Source organism: Malania oleifera, chromosome 2, assembly GCF_029873635.1.
Source record: "Malania oleifera isolate guangnan ecotype guangnan chromosome 2, ASM2987363v1, whole genome shotgun sequence".
Taxonomy (NCBI): Eukaryota; Viridiplantae; Streptophyta; class Magnoliopsida; order Santalales; family Ximeniaceae; genus Malania; species Malania oleifera.
The window spans coordinates 3,306,580-3,327,997 of NC_080418.1; the positions used below are offsets into that span (position 1 = coordinate 3,306,580).

The 21,418-nt window shown below is 34.9% G+C and overlaps 2 protein-coding genes across 4 annotated transcripts in view; both read right to left on the reverse strand.

Annotated features, from left to right (window-relative positions):
• Window positions 1-64: 64 nt before the first annotated feature.
• LOC131149505 (SWR1 complex subunit 6) lies at window positions 65-16,860 on the reverse strand. 3 transcript variants are annotated; one of them, XM_058099994.1, is made up of 6 exons: window positions 16,442-16,860; window positions 6,816-6,922; window positions 6,619-6,721; window positions 579-688; window positions 224-430; window positions 65-103 (listed from the first exon to the last, which is right to left on the reverse strand). In XM_058099994.1, exons 2-5 carry the CDS (start codon window positions 6,918-6,920, stop codon window positions 227-229), a joined length of 522 nt encoding a protein of 173 aa, XP_057955977.1. In that variant the 5' UTR covers window positions 6,921-6,922; window positions 16,442-16,860; the 3' UTR covers window positions 65-103; window positions 224-226. The 3 variants fall into 3 exon arrangements, with proteins under 3 accessions (XP_057955977.1, XP_057955976.1, XP_057955975.1); XM_058099993.1 differs by adding an exon at window positions 13,914-13,999 and having other exon boundaries at window positions 65-430; XM_058099992.1 differs by having other exon boundaries at window positions 65-430.
• A 446-nt stretch (window positions 16,861-17,306) lies between these two features.
• Window positions 17,307-21,418, reverse strand: part of LOC131149921 (cation/H(+) antiporter 24) — a 47,984-nt gene continuing 43,872 nt past the window's right edge. Inside the window, exon 7 of the mRNA XM_058100717.1 lies at window positions 17,307-17,538. Coding sequence (XP_057956700.1) covers window positions 17,307-17,538 — 232 coding nt within the window. The remainder of the gene's footprint in view (window positions 17,539-21,418) is intronic.

A 21,418-nucleotide genomic window follows, 5' to 3' on the forward strand; every position in this document is an offset into this window, starting at 1 on the left:
TTAGTTTATTGTCTTCTACTACAGCCCAGAGAGAGAGAGAGAGAGAGAGAGAGAGGGACCGATCTTAAGCGAAAGGGAAGGAAACCCTGCTTCCCCAAAGAAGCTGCAAATATCATAAGCAATGATCTTCATACACAATTTAGGTAACAGCCCAAGCAAAATACTACTACTTTTAACTTTGACTTGCTGAAAGAACAAATTTCAGCTGGTTGAATTTTCTCACCAATCAGGCAACAAATTTCAAACAACGAGTATCGTTATGGATATTCCGGCAACGACGTGAACAGAAGCGCACCCCACACCTCACACATGTATAGTTGGCAGTGAATCCACAAACAGTGCAAAATTGGCGCCGGGAGGTAGAGCTTGGAGGTCCAACTGCTGCTCTCAAATAGGAGGGAACATGAGGAGGCAAGGATTCTAGATTAGCCTGTTTAGGGAGAGCATAACACTTCCATTTTAGGAGTATAGGTGTGTGTATACGTGCGCATCTGTGTGGGTGTGTAGTATGTATGCATGCATGCATGCAGGTATAACTGTGCAACTGGCAATCACACAAGCAGCAATTCTCTCTTTACCTCATGCAAGAGCTCAAGAAATGTTCTTGGTGCCTTCTTAGCATTTTCGAGTGCTTTTGCCTGCCGTGTTTTACGTTTTGTGCCCTTGGACTGCCTCTTTTGCATGTACACTGCAATGGATATAATGCACGAAAATTTCAGGGACATAATTACAATGAAAAGAGAAATAGTGCAGACAAATAAATTGGAGAGCTACTTTCCAATAGTTGTCCTGCAACAGGTATTCAGGTGGGTGGTGCAGGTGTGTGTGTGTGTGTGTGTGTTGCAAGAGAAGAATGCCATCTTTTTCAAAGGCAATAACTAACATTGCATGTTGAAAGAGAGCAGCCTCTTTCACATGCATACCAGCAAAGTCATGGAAATATGAGAGAAAGCGCTGAGTGCAATTTATTTTGAAATATGAAAAGCTGATTCCCATCTTTTCTTTCCCAGTTCCTTCTTCCCTTCATTCATTAACAATCAGAATAAAGATGACTTGTGCTTGGAAAAACAATTTTAGTATTAGTATTGCCTGTGTAGATAGCTGCTGACCAAAAACGTCATTTGACAAGACCTAAGTCCCAAGAGATACTGTTTTGAGCTTCCTTTATAGAGGCCATGTGTCCCTTATATAGACTATTTAATCATCATCCACATTTATGAAATAATTTTCCTACTTTGAACATGTTAAAGTACATCCCTGTCTAAAAGAAATTTTGAGATAAAATAAGGATTGACTCTGATTTTGGGTCCATTTTTTTCTTGCTTGACAAACTAAATTTACCCTAAACCAGATAAAGACAAAGCAAGACATTTGAAAAACAGAAGAACTCATAAGAAAACAACTTGCTATCTACTTTAATATGAAGTTACTCAACACAAGTAGTTGTTGTCTATGAAAATGTCCGATCAATATCCTACTCCAAAGTTCATGCTGGTCATGCACTGGGCAAGTAAGAAGGATCAGCACGAGGAGTGATCCAGGAAGTCACAAGGGATACAAGTAAATGCATTTTTGTCTCTCTTACACTTTAAGAGAAAATAAACTACTGGATGGTGATTCAATAACATAAAAACGAATTATTAATTATTACATAGTGTATCAGATAGCCCCTGAGGCCGGGTTCAAGTGCAAATGGGTTGGGCAGGGGAATGGGAGGATATAGGATCCCAATCTTACAAGTAAGAAGGAAAAAAAAGAAGACATAATTTCTCAGACAAATGGAAATACCTTGTTGCTTTGTAGTCCCACAATCTGACTAATCCATATTTTGTGGTCAAACTTCAACTTTTTATGTCATTCAAATTGCCTCTATAGTCAACCTGTTTTAGCTTACATTCGTTTTCAATTTAAATTGCTAATATTTTTCAGTTTGTTCAGCATCACATGGAGTGAATTATATGGGGCAAGGAACTGGTACAGAAGAAAATGCATTATGGATTGTATGCAAAATATCTTTCTTGATTTTGCATGCCCATCAGGCAAAATAGTGGCACGAGACTCTACCAGTATACGCACACATGGTCATGACATCAATCATCATCTATCATTTCTTTGTTCCTTTTTATTGGGCATAACCTTGTTCGAGAATATAATACTACAATCCTTTCAAAATTAACGCCCTTATTTGGTGCTTGGCTATCAACATACTCAACGCTAATGACTGTTTGAAGACGAGGAAGGCTAATAAAAATATATCGCCTGATATTTGCATTGCATTCTGTGTAAACAAAGAAATCAGGCTAACGTCATATATATACATACACACACACACAAACACACACACATATACATATATTTTACATTGCCCTTTTGTTTCAGAGGTGTGGAATTCTCTCTTTAGCATAGGGCAGAAGAGTTGGGTGTCGCCGGCTATGTTGAGGAATTTTTTTGTTTTGATGTATAGGAGTTTTTGGAAGGAGAAAGGACATTGAAATGTGATTTGTTTGCTATTATTCGGTGCATTTTGAAGGAAAGGAATGGAAGGATCTTCAGAGGTAATTATCTTCCTTTGCATATGTTATAGGAGAGGGTGGTTTTCTTTGCTCTGCTTTGGTCTTCAGTTATGGAAGCTTATCCAGAAGTTCTTTTAACTGATGTCCAATAAGACCGGAAAGCTTTGATGGTCTTATATTAAATTCAAATATGGTTTAAAGGTTTTTTTTTTTTTGGAAGAAAGGGATGAATATTATTTAATGGAGAAAGAAGAAAAAATCAAAAAGAACTCTTACAATACTAGTCAAGGCAGGATTGCATGTGAGACTTCAGATACTAATTTTGCCACCAACAACTAAGTACAGATTTTTATTTATTTATTTTTTTTAGGAATCAAATTGGTTCAGAAAATTTTGGGAAAAGAAGCTCCTGGAATTTTTGGGTTAGAATTGATATATCTTCAAAAAATTTCCAGGGTAATGAAAAGTGAAAAGTGAAGAGAATATGATATCTTTCCTATATGCAATTAAGCACAACAAAAGCCTTTGCCCTATTTGGCAGCACTTAAAAAAGTTCTTGTAGCACTTATCACTTACAATAAGTGCTAGTGCGCACTAAGTTCTGTTTGGCAAATTCAAAAAAGTGCTTATTATATTGAGTACTTTAAAAAACTTCTCATTTTAAGTGCATTTTTATAGGCAATCCAGGATGATTTTTGTGGCACTTATTAAAATTGTTTCTGTTACCCCCAGAGTGTTTAAGTTTGAATAATTAGTAATTTAATGATAAATTACTATTAATTTTTTTTCATAATTTATAAATTTATATATAGTAATTTTACAATTAAAATGTATAGATAAACATATTTATTGAATTTTTTTTAGGTAATAAAACAAGTCTATAAAAGGAAAACTACAATGAAATGAGGATAAGAAATCCCACAAGGAAAAAGTCCAAAAGAAACAAATTACATCAAAGCTGCCTTCCAATCCCTTTGAATATTGGATAGCAAAAGATCCCCAAAACCGAAAAAAATGAACCCAAAAAGAAGCAAGAGAAATAACTTTCTCCCAAAGCAATCTTGAAGTTGTCTTTTGATCTTTAAAAACTCTAGCATACATTTTCAGCCAAAGCGACCACAAGATTGTAAATAACGGTACAGTCCCAAAATATCCTCTCTCTCTCCTTCTTCCTGAAGCCCCAAAACCTCACCTTCAAAAAATCCTGAATTGTAGTTGGATCCCCAAACCTCACAAAAGTGAAAAAAACAAATTGTTCCACATGCATCTTGCTACCTTACAATGAATGAACAATGACTAATAGTCTCAATAGATTCATTGCACCAAATGTCTAACTAAGGGCTTTGTAAGGCCTCCTTTTTTGCAGCATATTGTTTGTGTTGATCTTATTAAGAATTTAAATTCCAAATGAAGGCCCAGATTTTAAAAGGAAATTTGCCCAAACAGATTTGTGTAAGAGGAAAGGGCTAGGATTTGTGGATTTTATGAGATTGGAAAAGAAAGACTTTGAAGACAAAGACACCAAAGCATCCTCACTCCAAAGCTGTGTATCCCCCCATGAATATGGCCCGAAAGAATCCGACACACCGAGTAAAAGAGTTGAACTCACCAACCTCTCTATCATTGAGACTTCTAAAGAAATGAAAATCCCAAGAAAGAGCCCCTCACCTTCAAAAGAATAAAAATATGAAATTGGTGCATTGTGAACAATGAAAGTCTAAACTCTAAACAAACACAAAGCACCAACAGCTCCATCGAAGGCTCACCAACCCAAATGTCCTCCCAGAATTGAATTTTATCCCCAATACCTGCTTTAAAACAAGTGAGAGGAAAGAAAAGACTAGTAACCTAAGAAACAAACTTCTAAGGATTAAGGAGTGGCATTACAACTCCCTTTAAAATTCCATCTATCTTATGTATTTCGTACTTCATCTTTGTTACTTTGTGCCATAGGTCATTAGATTCTACAAGAAACTACCATAACCATTTCCCTATTAAGGATATGTTCTTAGAAACCACACCCCCAAGCCCCAAAACCCCCTCTTAACTTAGCCCTCTTAACAACATCCCAACTAAATAAATGCTCCCTCCTATTCTCTCCAATACCCGAGCACAGGAAATCTCTCATAATCTTCTCCAACTTCCCAGTCATCCTAGAGGGAATGTTGAAAAGGGAGAGAAAATAAATAGGACTATTAGCTAAAGAGGCACTAAGGAGAGTGATTCGATCCCTAGCGAATGACAAGCCCTCTTCCACCCTTCTAATCTTTTCCCCACTCTCTTAATTACTGTGTCCCAAAAAACATCTGATAAAGGGTTACCCTCAAAAGGAAGACCAACATAAGACAAAAGGCCAAGCCAAAGACTCGCAACTTGCTAAAAATATAAATATATCAAGCTCCCTACTAATCAAATTAATACCAGCTATACCACTCTTAGACAGATTTATCTCCAGCCTCGCACTTTTCTCATTCTTAGGGAAGTTAGAACCTTTAGGAATTTAATAGTATCGTTCGCAAATTGAAGATGAGGCACCTCCACCTCCTCCCCTCTTATAGACAAGCCACTAAACAACCCCCACGGTCTAGGCATGAGAAATCATCCTACTAAGAACATCTATAATCAGAGTAAAGGGTCTCCTTGCCTTAACCCTCTTGAAACACCAAAACACTCCCTAGGTTGCCCATTAACAATCATTGACTTATTAGTAGGGCTGAGACACCCTTTTATCCGCTTGCGCCAAAGATTCCCAAAACCTTTTTTCTGCAAAACTTTCTCCAAAAACCCTAGTTGAACATTTCATATGCTTTTTCAAAATCCAATTTTAAAACCGCTCCCTTTTTGCCTCTCTTCCTTGCATCCTCTACCACCTCATTTGCCACCAAAACTGCATCTAAGATTTTTTTGTCTTTCAGGAAAGCAAATTGGACTGGGCCAAAGAAATATAAATTGTATTAATAATTTTGAATATAATTCATATACTTCATAATTTAGTTATTCTCATTCATATATTATGAAAATACATAAATTATTTTAATAAACTTATTAATCTATTAAATATATAATTTCATATTTTAAATTTTAAAATATTATTTTAATAATTATAAATATAATCTAATAATAATTTTAATACATTTTTACAGCTACAAGTTATATTTTAATAACTTATGTTCTTAAATTTCTAGAAATTTATATAAATGTAAGAATTATAAATTATATTTTAATAATAACAATTATTCATATATTTTTGATCCAATATATTATTATAACTAAATTTAAAAAATGAAATAGTTTGCAATCACTTCTAATTTCTTACAATTTTAATTTATTAATTTTTATTAGTGTATGACACTCCACAACTTATTATAGGAAAAAGCATGAGTAAATTCAATTAAAAATGCACTACTTATTATAAATGTGGGTGGCTAAATACTATTTATTTTGCAAGTACTTATAATCAATACTTATTTTCTGACACAATCAAACAATACTAATGACTTTCATAATTATCAAGTTTTGCACTTATTCTCAATACTTTTTCCAATTCGGCACTTATTGATAAGTGATTATGATCTAGCAGCATATGACTTGAAATGGAAAAAGGACAAAAATGAATGACAAATATGATGTTTACAATACACAAAATAGGAGAGATGATCAAATGATTGAACTTGATCTAATCAAGACTAGATGCTATCTCCTTGTGAAGCTACAAATATGTGTTGTCAAAATGGCAACATTTGTAATATTGATAAATTATTATTATTGTCAAAGACAAAAGGAGGAAAAAGATAGCAACACAAAATCCATACAGCAATCTGACAGTTTAGCCCTGTGCAAATTGTGTGTAAGAGACAACTCTTGATTGGAAGAATGGTCCGATATATGGCTTTGAGCTTATGACTGCATTAGTATATACTAAAATGAAACCTAAATTGTGGGGTATATACCAACATTAGGTGCGACGTATTTTTCCTAAAACAACTAAGAGAATCCCAGTAAAAAAATCTGGAATTGGCTTCTCATTTGCAACCAAAAAAAAACAAAAGGAAAACAGAATTAGAACAAAAAAATAAAGAGGCAGAGTAAATAACATGAAATAGACCTTGATCATCATCATCTAAAGAAGCATCGTCGTCATCATTCACCTCTATCAGTTCCATTGCCCCATTGTCATTTTCCAAAGCTTCAAGGCGAGCAAGAGCTACCTACAGCAAAGTACTCCAAATCACACAAAATCGCATGCATCCATGAATGCACAAACTGGCAAATAAATTATTTCAAATGCAATGAGATATGAACCTGTGTTCGATTGTCACTGCTTGCAAGAGCAGCAGCCATTTTTGGAGCAACCTTCCGAGTTCGGCTTGACATACGACGTAATGAACCAGAGATATCATCATCCATTGCTGCAAAGGAAAAAGTGAATTAGATGGGAAACCATCCTACTAATGAGAATAACCAAAAAAAAAATCATTTTGTGATTTTGTAGAAATGTAAACTAAGAATTGAATGTCTACAGAATCTATACTCATATGCCAGTCACCTTATTCACCACTACTAAATCAGGGTAGACCTAGTCTCAAATCAAGGTACGGATTTCTTGACAACCAGTGAGGACCTGAAACTAATTAATAGTGCTTTCTGAATTCTGATTAACTCAACCAAATGCATTATACCACCTGCTAGAAATTCTATCTTTCATTTGAGTATACTGCTCAGTGCCCCATGCTTACAACCTCGATGTTTGGAACAAATCTGCATGTTTATACATGCTCCTGTACAAATATAATCCATGGAAGCTGAATTTAAATTCATTCAGCAAACCTTGGCCTACAACAAGTGCATTTAAGCATTGATTCCCAAAATATTTGGGACAGCTTTGGAGTAGGAGTGATTGCACAGTATAGAAGCAACATGCAACAATTTGGTTGGAAAGAGGTCAATGATTTAATATCAGCTTTGGATGAAGCTTCCAACCTTCTCCAAAAATGGTTTTGGGTTCAAAATTAATTTCCAACTCTAAAATCTCAAAAGTTGTCAAAATCTAGTCTAAAACTAATACACTGTACAAATCAGTTTTAATTAGCTCTTTTAAAAGGAAGCCAATGAAACTTGCAAGGGAGACCTCCTGTCGAAATATTTTCTAAAATAATCGATTTTATGGGTTTCAAAGTCATCCATTTCTGAATTCTCTAAAGCATTCATGAAAAGCATTTAATGCTATGTGGGTTTGTCCCACATTGGAAGGAGTGGAAAAGGAAAAGTCATTAATAAATAATAAGGTGGAATAATCATTTAAAGTTGGCTAAGAGATAGTGCTAGTATGTACTCTAATGCACCCTAGGACGGTGCTTCGCATCGTCCGCACACGCACACGCACGGGTACGAGCGCGCGTGTGGGCTATAGGGCGCTAGTGGCGCATTTAGTTGGCACACAGACCCTTAACACTTTGCATGCTTGTATCGTTGCAAGATCATGACCATTGATCATGATCGGATGACTTAAAAATAATCTTATATTTTTTATAAGATCAAGTGGTGCGATCTTGAGCCGTATAAATATTCAAATGGTTAGAATAATTGATTTTCCAGAATGTCTCGACCAAGGTGCGACCAGGAGACCTTGGAAGTGCAACCAAGTCTATTGACCACGAAGAAAGAATTGAATATATTTCAGACTGTGTCGACCAAGGCGACTTTAGAAATCTGCTTCGTGAATGGCAGTTAATGAAACAGATTTGAACAGATGTAACCTTTCGGAAAATGCATAATTTTGTCTATTTAAAGAAAGAATTAACTCCAAGAATATTTAGAAAAAATATTCAATCATTCTCTCTTTCTCTTTCTCTTTCTCTTTCTCTCATAAGGCTTTCACAAATTATATTTTCTTCAATCCCGGGTTCTGTTTTTTGTAGAAATAAAATTCCAAAAATTTGTTCAGATTCCTCTAAGGGTGTTTGTGATCAGTTTTTTGTTTGTGTATAATGCAAATTGATATCAGATTATATTCTAGGCTTCATTGTATCCTGGAAACGTATTTACTGACTCAATACACACCGATCTGGTGGGAGCAAATAATGTTTAGGAAAATGACATTGTAATGTGCCTTGAAGCGTTTTCTGCTCTGAGCATTTTCTCTATTTATTATCTTACAATCTTAAAACGTTATTTACCTAATGGTTGGTTCTTCAACCTTGAGGGAATTTGCTGCGGATTTTGTCAAAATTGAATGATTTGATGGAAGCAATTTCAGGCACTAGCAGAAAAAGATGCACTTTCTTCTTGCGGGTCTCAAAGTGGTGTATGTTTTGACCACCCCCAAACCTACTGTGAATGAGAATGAAACTTTGGCTCAAGAACGTGCAAGGCTAAAATGGGAACAAGATGATTATATATGCAAAGGCCACATTTCCAATTCAATGTCAGTCAATCTGTTTGATCTGTATCAGAATATGACTACTGCAAAAGAGTTGTGGGATGCACTTGAGGCTAAGTATTTCACAAATGATGCGACTAGTAAGAAATTTTTTATTGGAAATTTTTTCTTATGCATATCCTTAACCAATTTAATCAACATAATACGAAAATGGATGAATGCATTTCTGTTTCGTCTATTATTGATAAGTTATCTCCATCCTGGAAAGATGTTAGAAAATCTTTGAAGCACAGGAAGGATGATATGTCCCTTGAACAATTGGGCCAACATTTCCAAGTTGAGGAAGTGTTTAGGCAGAACTAGAAAAGTGCAGAAGAGCAAACTTCCAAAGTGCATATGATGGAAGGAGACAGTTCTAAACAGCCTCAACATCCCAAAAAGGGGAATCTGAAGAGGAGGTTCAATTCTGTCAATAATCAAAATAAAAAATAGAAAGGTTCATGCTATCATTGTGGAAAACCTGGACACTACAAAAATGAGTGTTGTCTTCTCAAGAAAAAGCAAAATGAAACAACTCTAACAAGTTTGTGGCAATCCCACAGTATGTGCCAGGAACAACCTGAAGGCTTTATTATGCCAGGAAATTTACATGGAACAACCTGAAGGCTTTATTATGCCAGGAAATGAATCTAAAGTATGTAAATTGGTTAAGTCTCTTTATGGACTTAAACAAGCTCCAAAACAGTGGCATGAAAAATTTGACCAAGTTATTCTTTCTAAAGGCTTTAGGATACATGAATTTGATAAATGTTTATATAGTAAGTTCAATAGAAATAAAGGTATAATTATTTGCTTATATGTTGATGATATGTTAATTTTGGTACTGATATTGAATGTGCTGAAAGTACTAAGAAACTTTTGTCATCTAATTTTGATATGAAAGATACGGGGAATGCATATGTGATTCTGGGTATTAGAATAATTAGAAACAATGATAAATTGATTCTTATCCAATCACACTATATTGAAAAGATACTGAAAAAGTTTAATCACTATGACTGCAAACCTGTTAGCACACTTTATGATGCAAATTTGAAATTATATCCTAACATTGGTAGAGCAATAAATCAGTTAGAATACGCTAGAATTATTGGTTGCTTGATGTATGCTATGACTTCTACTAGACCTGATATTGCATTTGCTGTAGGTAAACTTAGTAGATATACTAGTAATCCTAGTAATATTCATTGGCATGCTATATATAGAGTGTTAAAGTATTTGAAAAATATTTGAAAACTACTATAGATTATGGCATACATTATGAAGGATATCCTATTGTTTTAAAAGGATTCACGGATGCCAGTTGGATCACTGATCGTAATGATCATACATCAACCAGTGGGTGGATATTCACCCTTGGTGGAGGAGCTATCTCCTGGGGTTCAAAGAAGCAAAGCCTTATAACAAATTCCACTATGACATCAGAATTTGTGGCTTTAGCTTCTTGTATCAAGAAGGCAGAATGGCTTAGGAATTTGCTATTAGAAATTCCATTTTGGCCAAAGCCGATGCCACCTATATCTTTGCATTGTGACAGTGAGGCAACTTTGTCACGGGCATATAGTAATATATATAATTGTAAATCCAAACATATTGGCCTAAGACATAGTTATGTGAGACAATTAATTACTGATGGTATAATTACCAAAGATTTTGTGAGATCAAACCCAAATTTGGTTGATCCATTAACAAAAGGACTTGCAAGAGAAATAAATTGGAAAACATCAAAGGGTATGGGACTTAAATCCATAACTCATAGTCACCAATGATGGAAACTCGACTCAACACTTGAAAATTTCAAGCTCTTGAGTTCAATGAGCAAAGTACATCATATGTAGTGACAGGAAGCACTAAGATGTATATGTGTCACATAATCCATCCGAAGGAAAATAGTGCTTTGTACCTGTAATGAGAAAAAGGTGAAGGTTGAGCTTAAGCTCTTAATAGGATTACAACAGGTTCTGTGAGGTACTTTAATTAGAGGAGTACATTTGATAAACCTACCTATATGAGTGTCGGAAGTGGTGTTGCTTCCTATGAGAAAATGATTTATCTCTAGAGCACTTATTAAACTGGGATATAGACGCAAGACCAATCCACGCGTTGACTTTTGGTAACACCCAAAGATCTGATAATCTATGTGCGACATGTATCCGGTTAAATAAAAAAGGATTGCTACTTCAAAGTTCATCTACTATGTAATTCTGATTACCTTTGATAGGTATTCACTAAGTGAAGGTTCAAGTTCTAAAAACACCTTCATTTATGCATAATTTTTCTCTTATCTAAATAAATTGTTTTTCTTCTATATTTTGAAAATGACGAGGAAATGTTGAAATATTTTCTAAAATAATCGATTTTATGGGTTTTCAAAATCTTCCATTTCTAAATTCTCTAAAGCATTCATGAGGAGCATTTAATGCTATGTGAGTTTGTCCCACATTGGAAAGAGTGAAAAAGGAAAAGCCATTAATAAATGATAAGGTGGAATAATCTCTTAAAGTTGGTTAAGAAATAGTGTTAGTGTGTACTCTAGTGCACCCTAGAACGGTGCTTCGCACTGTTTGCACACGCATACGCACGCACGTGTGGCATGAGCTGTAGGGCACTAGTGGCGCATTTAGTAGGCACACAAGCACTTAGCACTTTGCACACTTGCATTGTTGCGAGATCGTGACCGTTGATCATGATCGGATGGCTTAAAATTAATCTTCTATTTTTTATAAGATCAAGTGGTGCAATCTGAACTGTATAAATATTCTAACGGTTAGAATAATTGATTTTCCAGAATGTCTCGACTAGGACAATGCCTGGTCGACTTCAGAAATCTGCTTTGTGAATGACAGTTAATGAAATAGATTTGAACAGATGTAACCTTTCAGAAAAGACATAATTCTATCTATTTAAAGATAGAATTAACTCCAAGAATATTTAGAAAAAATATTCAATCATTCTCTCTTTCTCTCTCTCATAAGGCTTTCAAAATTATATTTTCTTCAATCCTAGGTTCTGTTTTTTGCAAAAATAGAATTCCAGAAATTTGTTTAGATTCCTTTAAGGGTGTTTATGATTGGTTTTTCGTTTGTGTATAACGCAAATTGATATTAGATTATATTCTGGGCTTCATTGTATCATACAAACATATTTTCTGACTCAATACACACCGATCTGGTGGGGGCAAAAAACGTTTTAAGGAAAACGACATTATAATGTGCCTTGAAGCTTCTGCTCTGCAGCATTTTGTTTATTAATTATCTTACGCCTCCAAATCATCCATTTGAAGATCAGCACATTTTGGAGGTCCAAAATGCAAAATTACCAGTCCATGATAAATCTCAAAAAAGAACTTGCGGACAGCCAGTTTTCAAAAAAAGAAATTATAATTTTCCCATAAGAATGCAAGACACAACCTAAAAATGGATAAGGGGGAAATTTTATGCAAATTAGTGCCACTAAGATAGAGGCCTTAACTAAATGGACATTCTAATATGACTGCTCGAAAGTGACCCAAGAAGCAAAAAGCTTCATATAACTGGGAGAGTTCTAACTCTAGTATAACTTTTAGTTCTCCAGCCAATATTTAGAAATAGTTAATACTCTTGGTAGAAAGTTCCCTGGCTTTCCTAATATGAGCCTGTTCAGTAGATGTGGAGTTTGGAAGTCCCAATTTAAAAAACCAACTCTGCTATCTTTTTCAGAACAAACGAAGTTTTATGTGAATTAACTAATTAGAGGGTAGATGTAATGCCTGGTTCTAATTCTCACTCGCTTCAGTTCACACTAACTTGCAAGATTTGTCCATATATGCACATCCAAGTGTAGGCTCATTGTTTTACACAACCATCATAGGGGGCCCATGCAACCAAAATTATAGATTTTGAACAATTTTAGAGCTTTTTGCAAAATGATTGTTTCAGCTTTCTACTGTAATTCATTGGGGCTGCTGCATAAGAAGGTTTTGACTTATGGGTTCTCTACAGAATATTGTTGAAAACCTAATGATTGTCCATGACATATTCATATTCTCTCAGAGTTAACTATGAAAAATAAAAATAAAACAAGATCACACCCGGAAATCCATTCTTTATCATCACAAACAGATCATCAGAAACAAAACATAAAGTGAACAGAAATCAAGACCCAAAAACTACCAAAATTGGCATCCACTTTGAAAAAAAAATTTGTATGGGAACATCCCTGTTTTTCACATATACTTTAAAAAATGTTTGTCAAAGATTTAAAAAAAGAAAACTTGTTACTTATAAAATATCTCAGGATTGAATTGAAGGACTGAAGTCAAAGGTGTCAAAATGGAACTAAAATTTCAGAGTCCTAAAGCAAGCAATAAGCATGGGAATGGGCAGACATAGAAAAATGAATTGGAAGCAAAGGGGGAATTTTTTTTTCCACAACTATAAAAAGGAACAGCACAAGAAGGGTCGGCATCTCTTTGCTCTATCTGGCAAACATATGTTGTAAGATATTGGGGATAAGGACGGATCATCCCCATGGGGGTGGTGAAGGGAGGGCCCCAATTGGTAGAGCTGGGCGTCCAGCCGTATAGGAAGACGGGGCTCATAAACCGGGTAGGCGGGAAATGGAACTTGTTGCTCCAATCTCATTCCAACAACAACTGGATGCCCATTTAAACATAAATTTGCAAGGGTTTTGAATTTTAAAGAGAATTCAAGAACTTAGAAACAAAAGGGGACAACAAACTCCTCATGGTCCGAAGCAAGACAATATAAGTAAGCTTGGCTACTCCTGCCTGCCCATGCCCAGGTGCCCACATAGAACAACGAAAAAGAAGCTAACTAAAAGAAGAAGAAAGCACAGTTTCAATGGTGCTGGATCATATCCAGCCGTATATTCATCCAGTCACAACTTCTGTAATGAGAGCAATATAATCACAACAAACAAAAGAGAAAGATAGAGGTTTTTGAGGGTAAATCAATGTTTACAGAGAGAGAAAGAGAAGCAGGCTTCATTTCTTCAATTGGGTCTAATCTGGGTGCTGCAGCAGAGCAAATAGCTCACCAACTTCAACCTGTGCAAGGAAGAAAGCTCCTTCGATCACACCATCTCAAACTGGGAGTTTTATTCAATTTTTAATAAGAAGAGAGTTTCGTCAGAGAAGAGAAAATACACAATAAGGAGAACAAGAGATCCACCAATTCATTCTTGGGGCTTTTATTTGCACCAACCAATTCAAAATGTAGTAGAAAGGGTAGAGGAAATCAAAGCCCAAGTAAGATTGATTGTTGCAGAATGAAAAACTTGAACAGGTGTTGCAACACTAAATGCTGTTCTTCAAGATAACGGGGCATGCACTAAAAAACATCTTTCACTAAACACATTTTCCTTACTAGCAATTTCAGAACTTTTAGCTCCTACAAATGTACTTCTAAAGTCTCTCCAGTACATCTTATTTTTAAAAGAAATGCACTTACTAACCCAGTACATCTTATGTGTAGTCAATTACATGTTGCTGCAACAACGTTGTTTCAAATTTTCTTTCTGCTTGTGAGTTAAAAGTTTCTTAGCAGCGACTAGTATACTCACAAAGGACTCGTCACTATCTACTGTTTTTAGTGAACCCAATTATTTTTTCACTGGCAACATGTCCCAGCACAAAGGAATTTTCTGCCAGAAACTTTGGGGGTGGTGCATCACGGGTGAATGAAGCTGGAGGTCCTCCTATTTATTAAAAAATTATGGAGGGGACTTTCCCATTCATGTGTTCCAGTGCCTGTTGCCAGGGCATATGCACTTGATGGGGCCCACCTCTTTGACCAGCGCAATCGAGTATGATTGTGTAGGGGTTGTGAACTGCGTTAAACAAGGTAGCAGGCTTATAATAATAGTAGTAGTAGTAGTAGAAGAAGAAGAAGAAGAAGAAACAGTAAAAATGAAAAGAGGCTGAGTAGGAGCAAAAAATAGGCACACTTCAATTTTGAATCTCTATTCAAGTCTGAATTTTTTAATTGTGCCTCAGCTAAAGAAATTCCATTGGTCTTTGCATGCATAGCTCTCCACGGCCAAAGCAAGCTTCTCCCCCACATGAAACACAGGCAACTGCCCAACATAAGAGGTCTTCCCTCTTTGTATTTCTCTCACCCTTCAAGCTGTTACAGCAGCCATTTCTTTTGGGATTATGCTTCATTTTATTTTGTGGTTCATTTAAGAATAACCAGTTAAAATTTTAGGATTAATCTATTACAAAGATATCTCAATTTTTTTATTTTTTATTTTTTAAATTTCAGATTGGTTGTTAAAATGCCTAATCTTTATTCTAGAAATACCCCAACCCCAGTCAGTTGAAAATTCCCACCTAGAGACACTGTTCTCTCTCCCCTCCCCCCACCCCCACATGCGCGCGCGCACACACAGATTAACAATCTGTCCTCTCTAAAAATATGCAACAGATTTAGGCTGGGTTTGGCAGTGGAGTGATTGTAGTGATATGTTTCTCCATCGCTGCATTTGATGAGAAAAAAATTGGTTAATCAATCACTAAACATGTTTTTTAAATGCTAGTGGTTGAGCACAAGCTTGTGTGTGCAAGTGCGACACATTATTTAATCACAACGCTTAAAAAAATTTCTGTAAGAATGAGTAGTTTTAAGCCGTTGCCAATGTTAGTGGGTGATTTTAAATGTTAAATGTATGATTATTTTAAATAAATATTTTAATTACTCATAAGTCTTCCTCTAAAATATTTAATGTTGAGTGGATATATTACATGTTGAAAGGCTTTTTCCCAAATACTGTGATTGGAAAGTGCAGATTAAAAACTGCTTCAAGTTCTTTTAAATAATAGTGGTGATTCGTATTGGACACATTAAGCATTTTGCTTTGAGGGTGCTTTGTGATGATGAGTAACTTCGTATTGGCTAATGATATTTTTGCACTCTATGAATTAGTTGAAACTAAAGCAAATGATGAATATATTTTTTGAACCGCGAGATAGTTACTTGTTAGCTATTGAATGACCTGGTCTGGCCCAAGTGAAAATGATTGAAACTATGTTGCTGGCATCTTTTCATCATATACAAACTATTTTTGCCTGCATTCGTAGCAAGCAGAGATGCTCAACACTTCAATAACAAAGCCTTCAAAACTCGATAAAGGACCAGACAAATACAAGTAACAAGCATAATCATATTGAGGCATTTCGACGAACAGTTAATACGCATCTCGAGTAACCATCAGAAACAAACAGCTGAAGACACGTCTCTCAGTTTCTTGACAACCAAACGCAGAAAAAAAAAACAATAACTAAAAAAACAAGTGCAGAAAATTTTGTGACACAATGAAGAACAAAAACATTTTCTCGGCAACGAAACGTTGGAACAAACACGACAGAAAAACATAAACAATCGCAGACATCTCACACCCAGGAACATATAACAATGCAGATTAGGCAGGTCTACATTCCCTAGATTAGAAAACAACATAAATCATAGGATTTGAAATTTAATTCCCTTACCTTTTGCCCAAATTTGTAGCAGCCAAAACGCAACTCACTTCCGTTAATGGCCCTTCTTCGTAAAGCTACAAATCAAAGAGAGAATTGTGGGTCGTTGGAGATTGATTGAAAGTGGGATCAGGGATGGAGTGGTTTGAATTGCTGCAAATTGCAGTCGAACACCAACACAGTCCGTGCTTCGTTACTTCGTAGAGCTGCAAATCAACTCACTACCTGTCTTTATTTACTATTCCCTTTTTTTTTTTTTTTTTTCTTTTTCATAGAACAGTTTATAGCTGCAAACTATTACCGAATATTTACTTTCTAATACTTATAAAAATAAAATAAAATAAAATAAAAACCTTGAGCCATCTCGAGATTTAATTAAAAGACACAACTTCTCTTCTTGTTCTAAAAATTTCACCAGCCCTACTTGATTTTTTCTTTTCAAAACTTTTATATTCCCTCTAGTTTTTTTCATGTTAAAATTAGAAAAAGTCTATGCTGCGCCTTTTAAACTAAAAATACAGCAAAATATAAGTTAGAATTGTTTTGAGAAGTTTTAGGACTTATAGGTTTAAGATCATAAGTTAAATAGAATATATGAAATTCTATTGATGCAAAAATTGATATGAGTTGGACTTGAATGCTTGCACTAATGATCGTCTGGCATTCCTACTGCACTTGCAACATTTTTTATGCTTAAAATAAAAGCTTAGGGAGAGCTTAAGCGACCTTTTGAAATCTTTTTGATGCTTAAGTTAGTGTTAGAAATGAGAAAATAAGACAAGATTGATATCATTTATAGTTTTGATAGAAACTACTTACCATAATTTGCTTAAAACAAATTCTCATATTGTACTTGAAATGTTTGAGCTTCAATAATCTATGTATCATACACATCTATGCTTTTGTACATCAAAATACGAGTAAATAAATATTCAATCTTTTCATACTCTTTAAGCTGTCTAGATGCGTAGGCAATGACTCTCCCGTGCAGCATCAACATGCACTTGAGTCCCTTCTGGGACGCATCACTGTATATCACAAAACCATCTTCCCCCGATGGAATAGCCAATAACGGTGCAATGACCAGCTGCCGCTTCGACTCCTGGAAGCTATGATCACACTTATCGGTCCAATCAAATTTCACATTCTTTCTCGTGAGTCGTGTTAGTGGACCTGATAATCTGGAGAAGTCATCCACAAAATGTCGGTAGTACCTTACCGTACCTACGAAACTTCTGACCTCCTGAACATTCACTAGTCTTACCCAACTCACTACTGCCTATATTTTACTCGGATCAACTGATATACTGTAACAACCTGCTTAATTTTCTATTTTTTTTTTCTTCTTACTATGATATTCTACATGCTCCGATACCATATTGGGGTAAAACCAATCATTAGCCTAAGCAGCGAGAAGCAGAAATCAAATAAACATATCCATATATAATAATGTACAATACTAGAGTGCTAATAGGTTTCCCACAATATACATATATCTGTTCCCCAAAATACCCTCAACTATGCTGGGATATACAAAAATTCTCCACAATACTCACTTCACTGATAGGGCACTACTGAAACCCCTCTATCTGCGAGTTTAGTCTGCTCGCCTACCTGGATCACCTGAAAAATGATTCAACACTGGAATGAGCCAACGCTCAGTAAGACAAAATATGTTATTACTAGTGTGTGGCAAATGAGATACATTATTATGAAAATTTGTTTTCATATAATCATGTATAACTGGATACGTAAGTACAGTATAAGTAATAAAATACACCACCCTTTCCATGTTGCTTAACATAACAGTATTGTAGGATACTATTCAAAATACTTCTAGTGTGCATAAGTATGTTCCCTATTTCTGTAAATTTGTACATACGTAACAGTAACTAAAAACTTTCCCTGTGGATAATTGTGTGTCATGATTTAACCCCTCACGACAGGGTTGTGCGGCCCGTAGGCGGGATCTACACTGGCTGGCCGACCAAGGTAAATCATTATACTCCATCGATCTGATCTGCCCACCTCAACCCATATCTGATGGGGAGCCTGTCCACGTCAAAGGCCTAGGTGATTGACCTACTATCACGTATTATCTAAATAGGTGGTTGCACTCATAACATAACATAATATCTGTAGCAACGGTACCGTACTCTGTAACTGCATAATCCAACAGGGTCTGATATTATATAATATATCTCTATATACGACTATCTGATTTATCATGATTCTAAAATAACTACAATAACCATGATTCTGCATAAACTGTAACTGTAATTTATACGTCATAATACTGAGAACTGTATAATCATAACACTGATAACTGCATAATCATAATATTGAAATTCATATAATCATGGTATTGATATTCGTATAATCATGGTACTAGAATTCATATAATCATAGTACTGAAATTTATAAAATCATAATACTGAAATTCATAAAACATATCTCTGTGCTATATTCATATTCTCAAGCCACACGATACTTTAGTACATAATTTTCAAAATTTAATAAACTGTATAATATTTTAAAATTACCTAACATAGTATATTTCTCTTACCTGACTACTAAAAAGCCTCTATGGTATACTGGCCTAACACCCGCAGGGCCTCCTACATAACACCCTGAAAACAATATTTTTCAGAATAGAATATCAATATTTTTTCGTCTACATCATTTCCTATAACTATCATAAGGTCAAAAATGGACTAAAAGGTCTTACCTTAAATTTGAGATGAAATCCAACTTCATTTCATCAATGATCTGTTCCGACAGACTTGTAGAGAACTTCGCTAGGAGCGTCGTAGTGGCTTCGGATCATCGATTCGGCGACTGGCGGGGCCGAAATTGAAGAGAGAAAGGAGAGAGAGACGTAGAGAGAGAGAGAGAGGAGAGAGAGAAAAGAGTTGAAAATGGGTAAAAATTTAGGTTTTCCACTATTTATACTACGACATTCGTCGATGAGACATGTCATCTCGTCGACGAATCTTTCAGTAAATTCATCGACTAACCTTATTCCCTCATTGACGAAATTCAGGCTGCCTCAAAACCTCTCTCGGTATTTTCTCGTCGACGAGATGTGGCTTCATCGACGAATTTCCTTATGCGCTCGCTGACAAACCCCTGTATTCGTCGACGAAGTTTACGGCCTCCTTCTGTTCATGTTTCCATTTTCTCTCTCTCTTTATTACTAAAATACTATTATTCTTCGGGTCACTACATATACCATCCCTGGAGATCACATGCCCAAGGAAAGTAATCTGCCTCAACCAAAATTCACATTTCTTGAATTTAGCATACAATTTCTTTTGTCCAGAATTTCATATGTAGGATTTATTTATTGTCTAAACAAGATTTAATTACCGTCATTCGTTTTTTGTTATTCTAAGCATATTAGGTTCTTATTTTATATTTTAATTTTAGGATCTTAAGTTATGTTTTAGTTTCATCACAACAATCTCAAAATTCCAAGAAACTGAACATAAACCATGTTCAGTAAACTTTTCTTTTCTTAATTTCTTTTGGAATTACACAAAATTTTGAAGTAAACTACATTCATTGAGGAGACGATCTAACCCTTAAGCTAATTATTACATAACTAAACTCCTATACTTAGAATAACTTCCGGGTTGCTCATTTTTAGAGTGAGTCAATACACACATAAATTCTGGGTTGAGCGAGCTTGCATGCATGAAAGGATTTGACAAACAATATTTTGCATATTTAAACAAACTTTTTATTTTCTACCCTTTTAATACAAATCTTAAAAAATTTAAAATAAGTGTACCTAGGGTTCCCACTAGCATAACCCAAAAATGATATAGGAGACTTGTCCCTTCATGCATCTATGTGTTTCTTTCCTAAATTCTAAACATATTAAAACTTGGTTTACACTCTCTTAGCTAGGAAAAATTATATAAGAAATTGGCCCCTTCACATGTTCCTATATGTTTTCTAAATTTTAGAAATGGGTCTTGCTCTTTATATACGTGATATTAAAAAATATAAAACAAATTTGACACATATTTATCATCTAAAATACAAACACACGAACACGTGAAGTTATACACCATCTTTATAATAATTTCATGATATGAACAAAAAATATCTAAAAGATCAATTACTTTATATATAAAAAAAGAGGCTAAATCAAAATTGGTGCATTATAAATTCGAAAGAGAGAGATCGGAGAGTTCGTCGGAGGTCATCGACGTTTTTATTTAACAACAGTTATCATCAAAAATAATGTTTTTGTTTTAAAAGTGTCATATTACACTATTATCGTACCATTATCTAAGCCTTATATAATTAAGGGCATATTATAATATTGTCATGTAATTGTCTAAGCCTTATGTAAGTGCATATTACAATATCGCCGTGGAATTGTTTAGGCATTAATCAAGTTATTTAAAAACATTTGACCCAATTAATCTTATTTGTATGTTCACTTAGACTGCATAGAGTATTTTGATAGCATTCGTGTATCATGATCATTTGAAAATATTGAAGTTAGACATCGTTACGCAGCTTAGGCATTCTTTTAGGCTTTATCTTATTGGATGAGATCAAATGTTTAATAATCAAGCCAAACATAGACCACTTGTAAATGTACTAACACTTATTTACATCTCTACTCTTGACAAATAATTTAAACCTCTCATACCATATTTTTTAGAATTAAAAAAAAGAGGAAGAAATCAATATCATTTGGCATAAACTTGTCACACATCGCATAAATTGACGAAAAATTATTTATATAACCGATCCCACCTAATGGGACTTAAAGTTTGGTTTGGTTGTTGTTGTATAAACTTGTCACACAATTTTATTTTGCCCTCTACTTAGTTGTACTTTGTTTTTTTTTATTTTTCTATTGAAAATTTAAATACTTTGGCTGCGCTATTAGGGTTTACATGTTGACTAATCCTAATTGAGCTTCATCGATCTGCATGCATGCATGTCAACATCTTCTATATCTTCAAT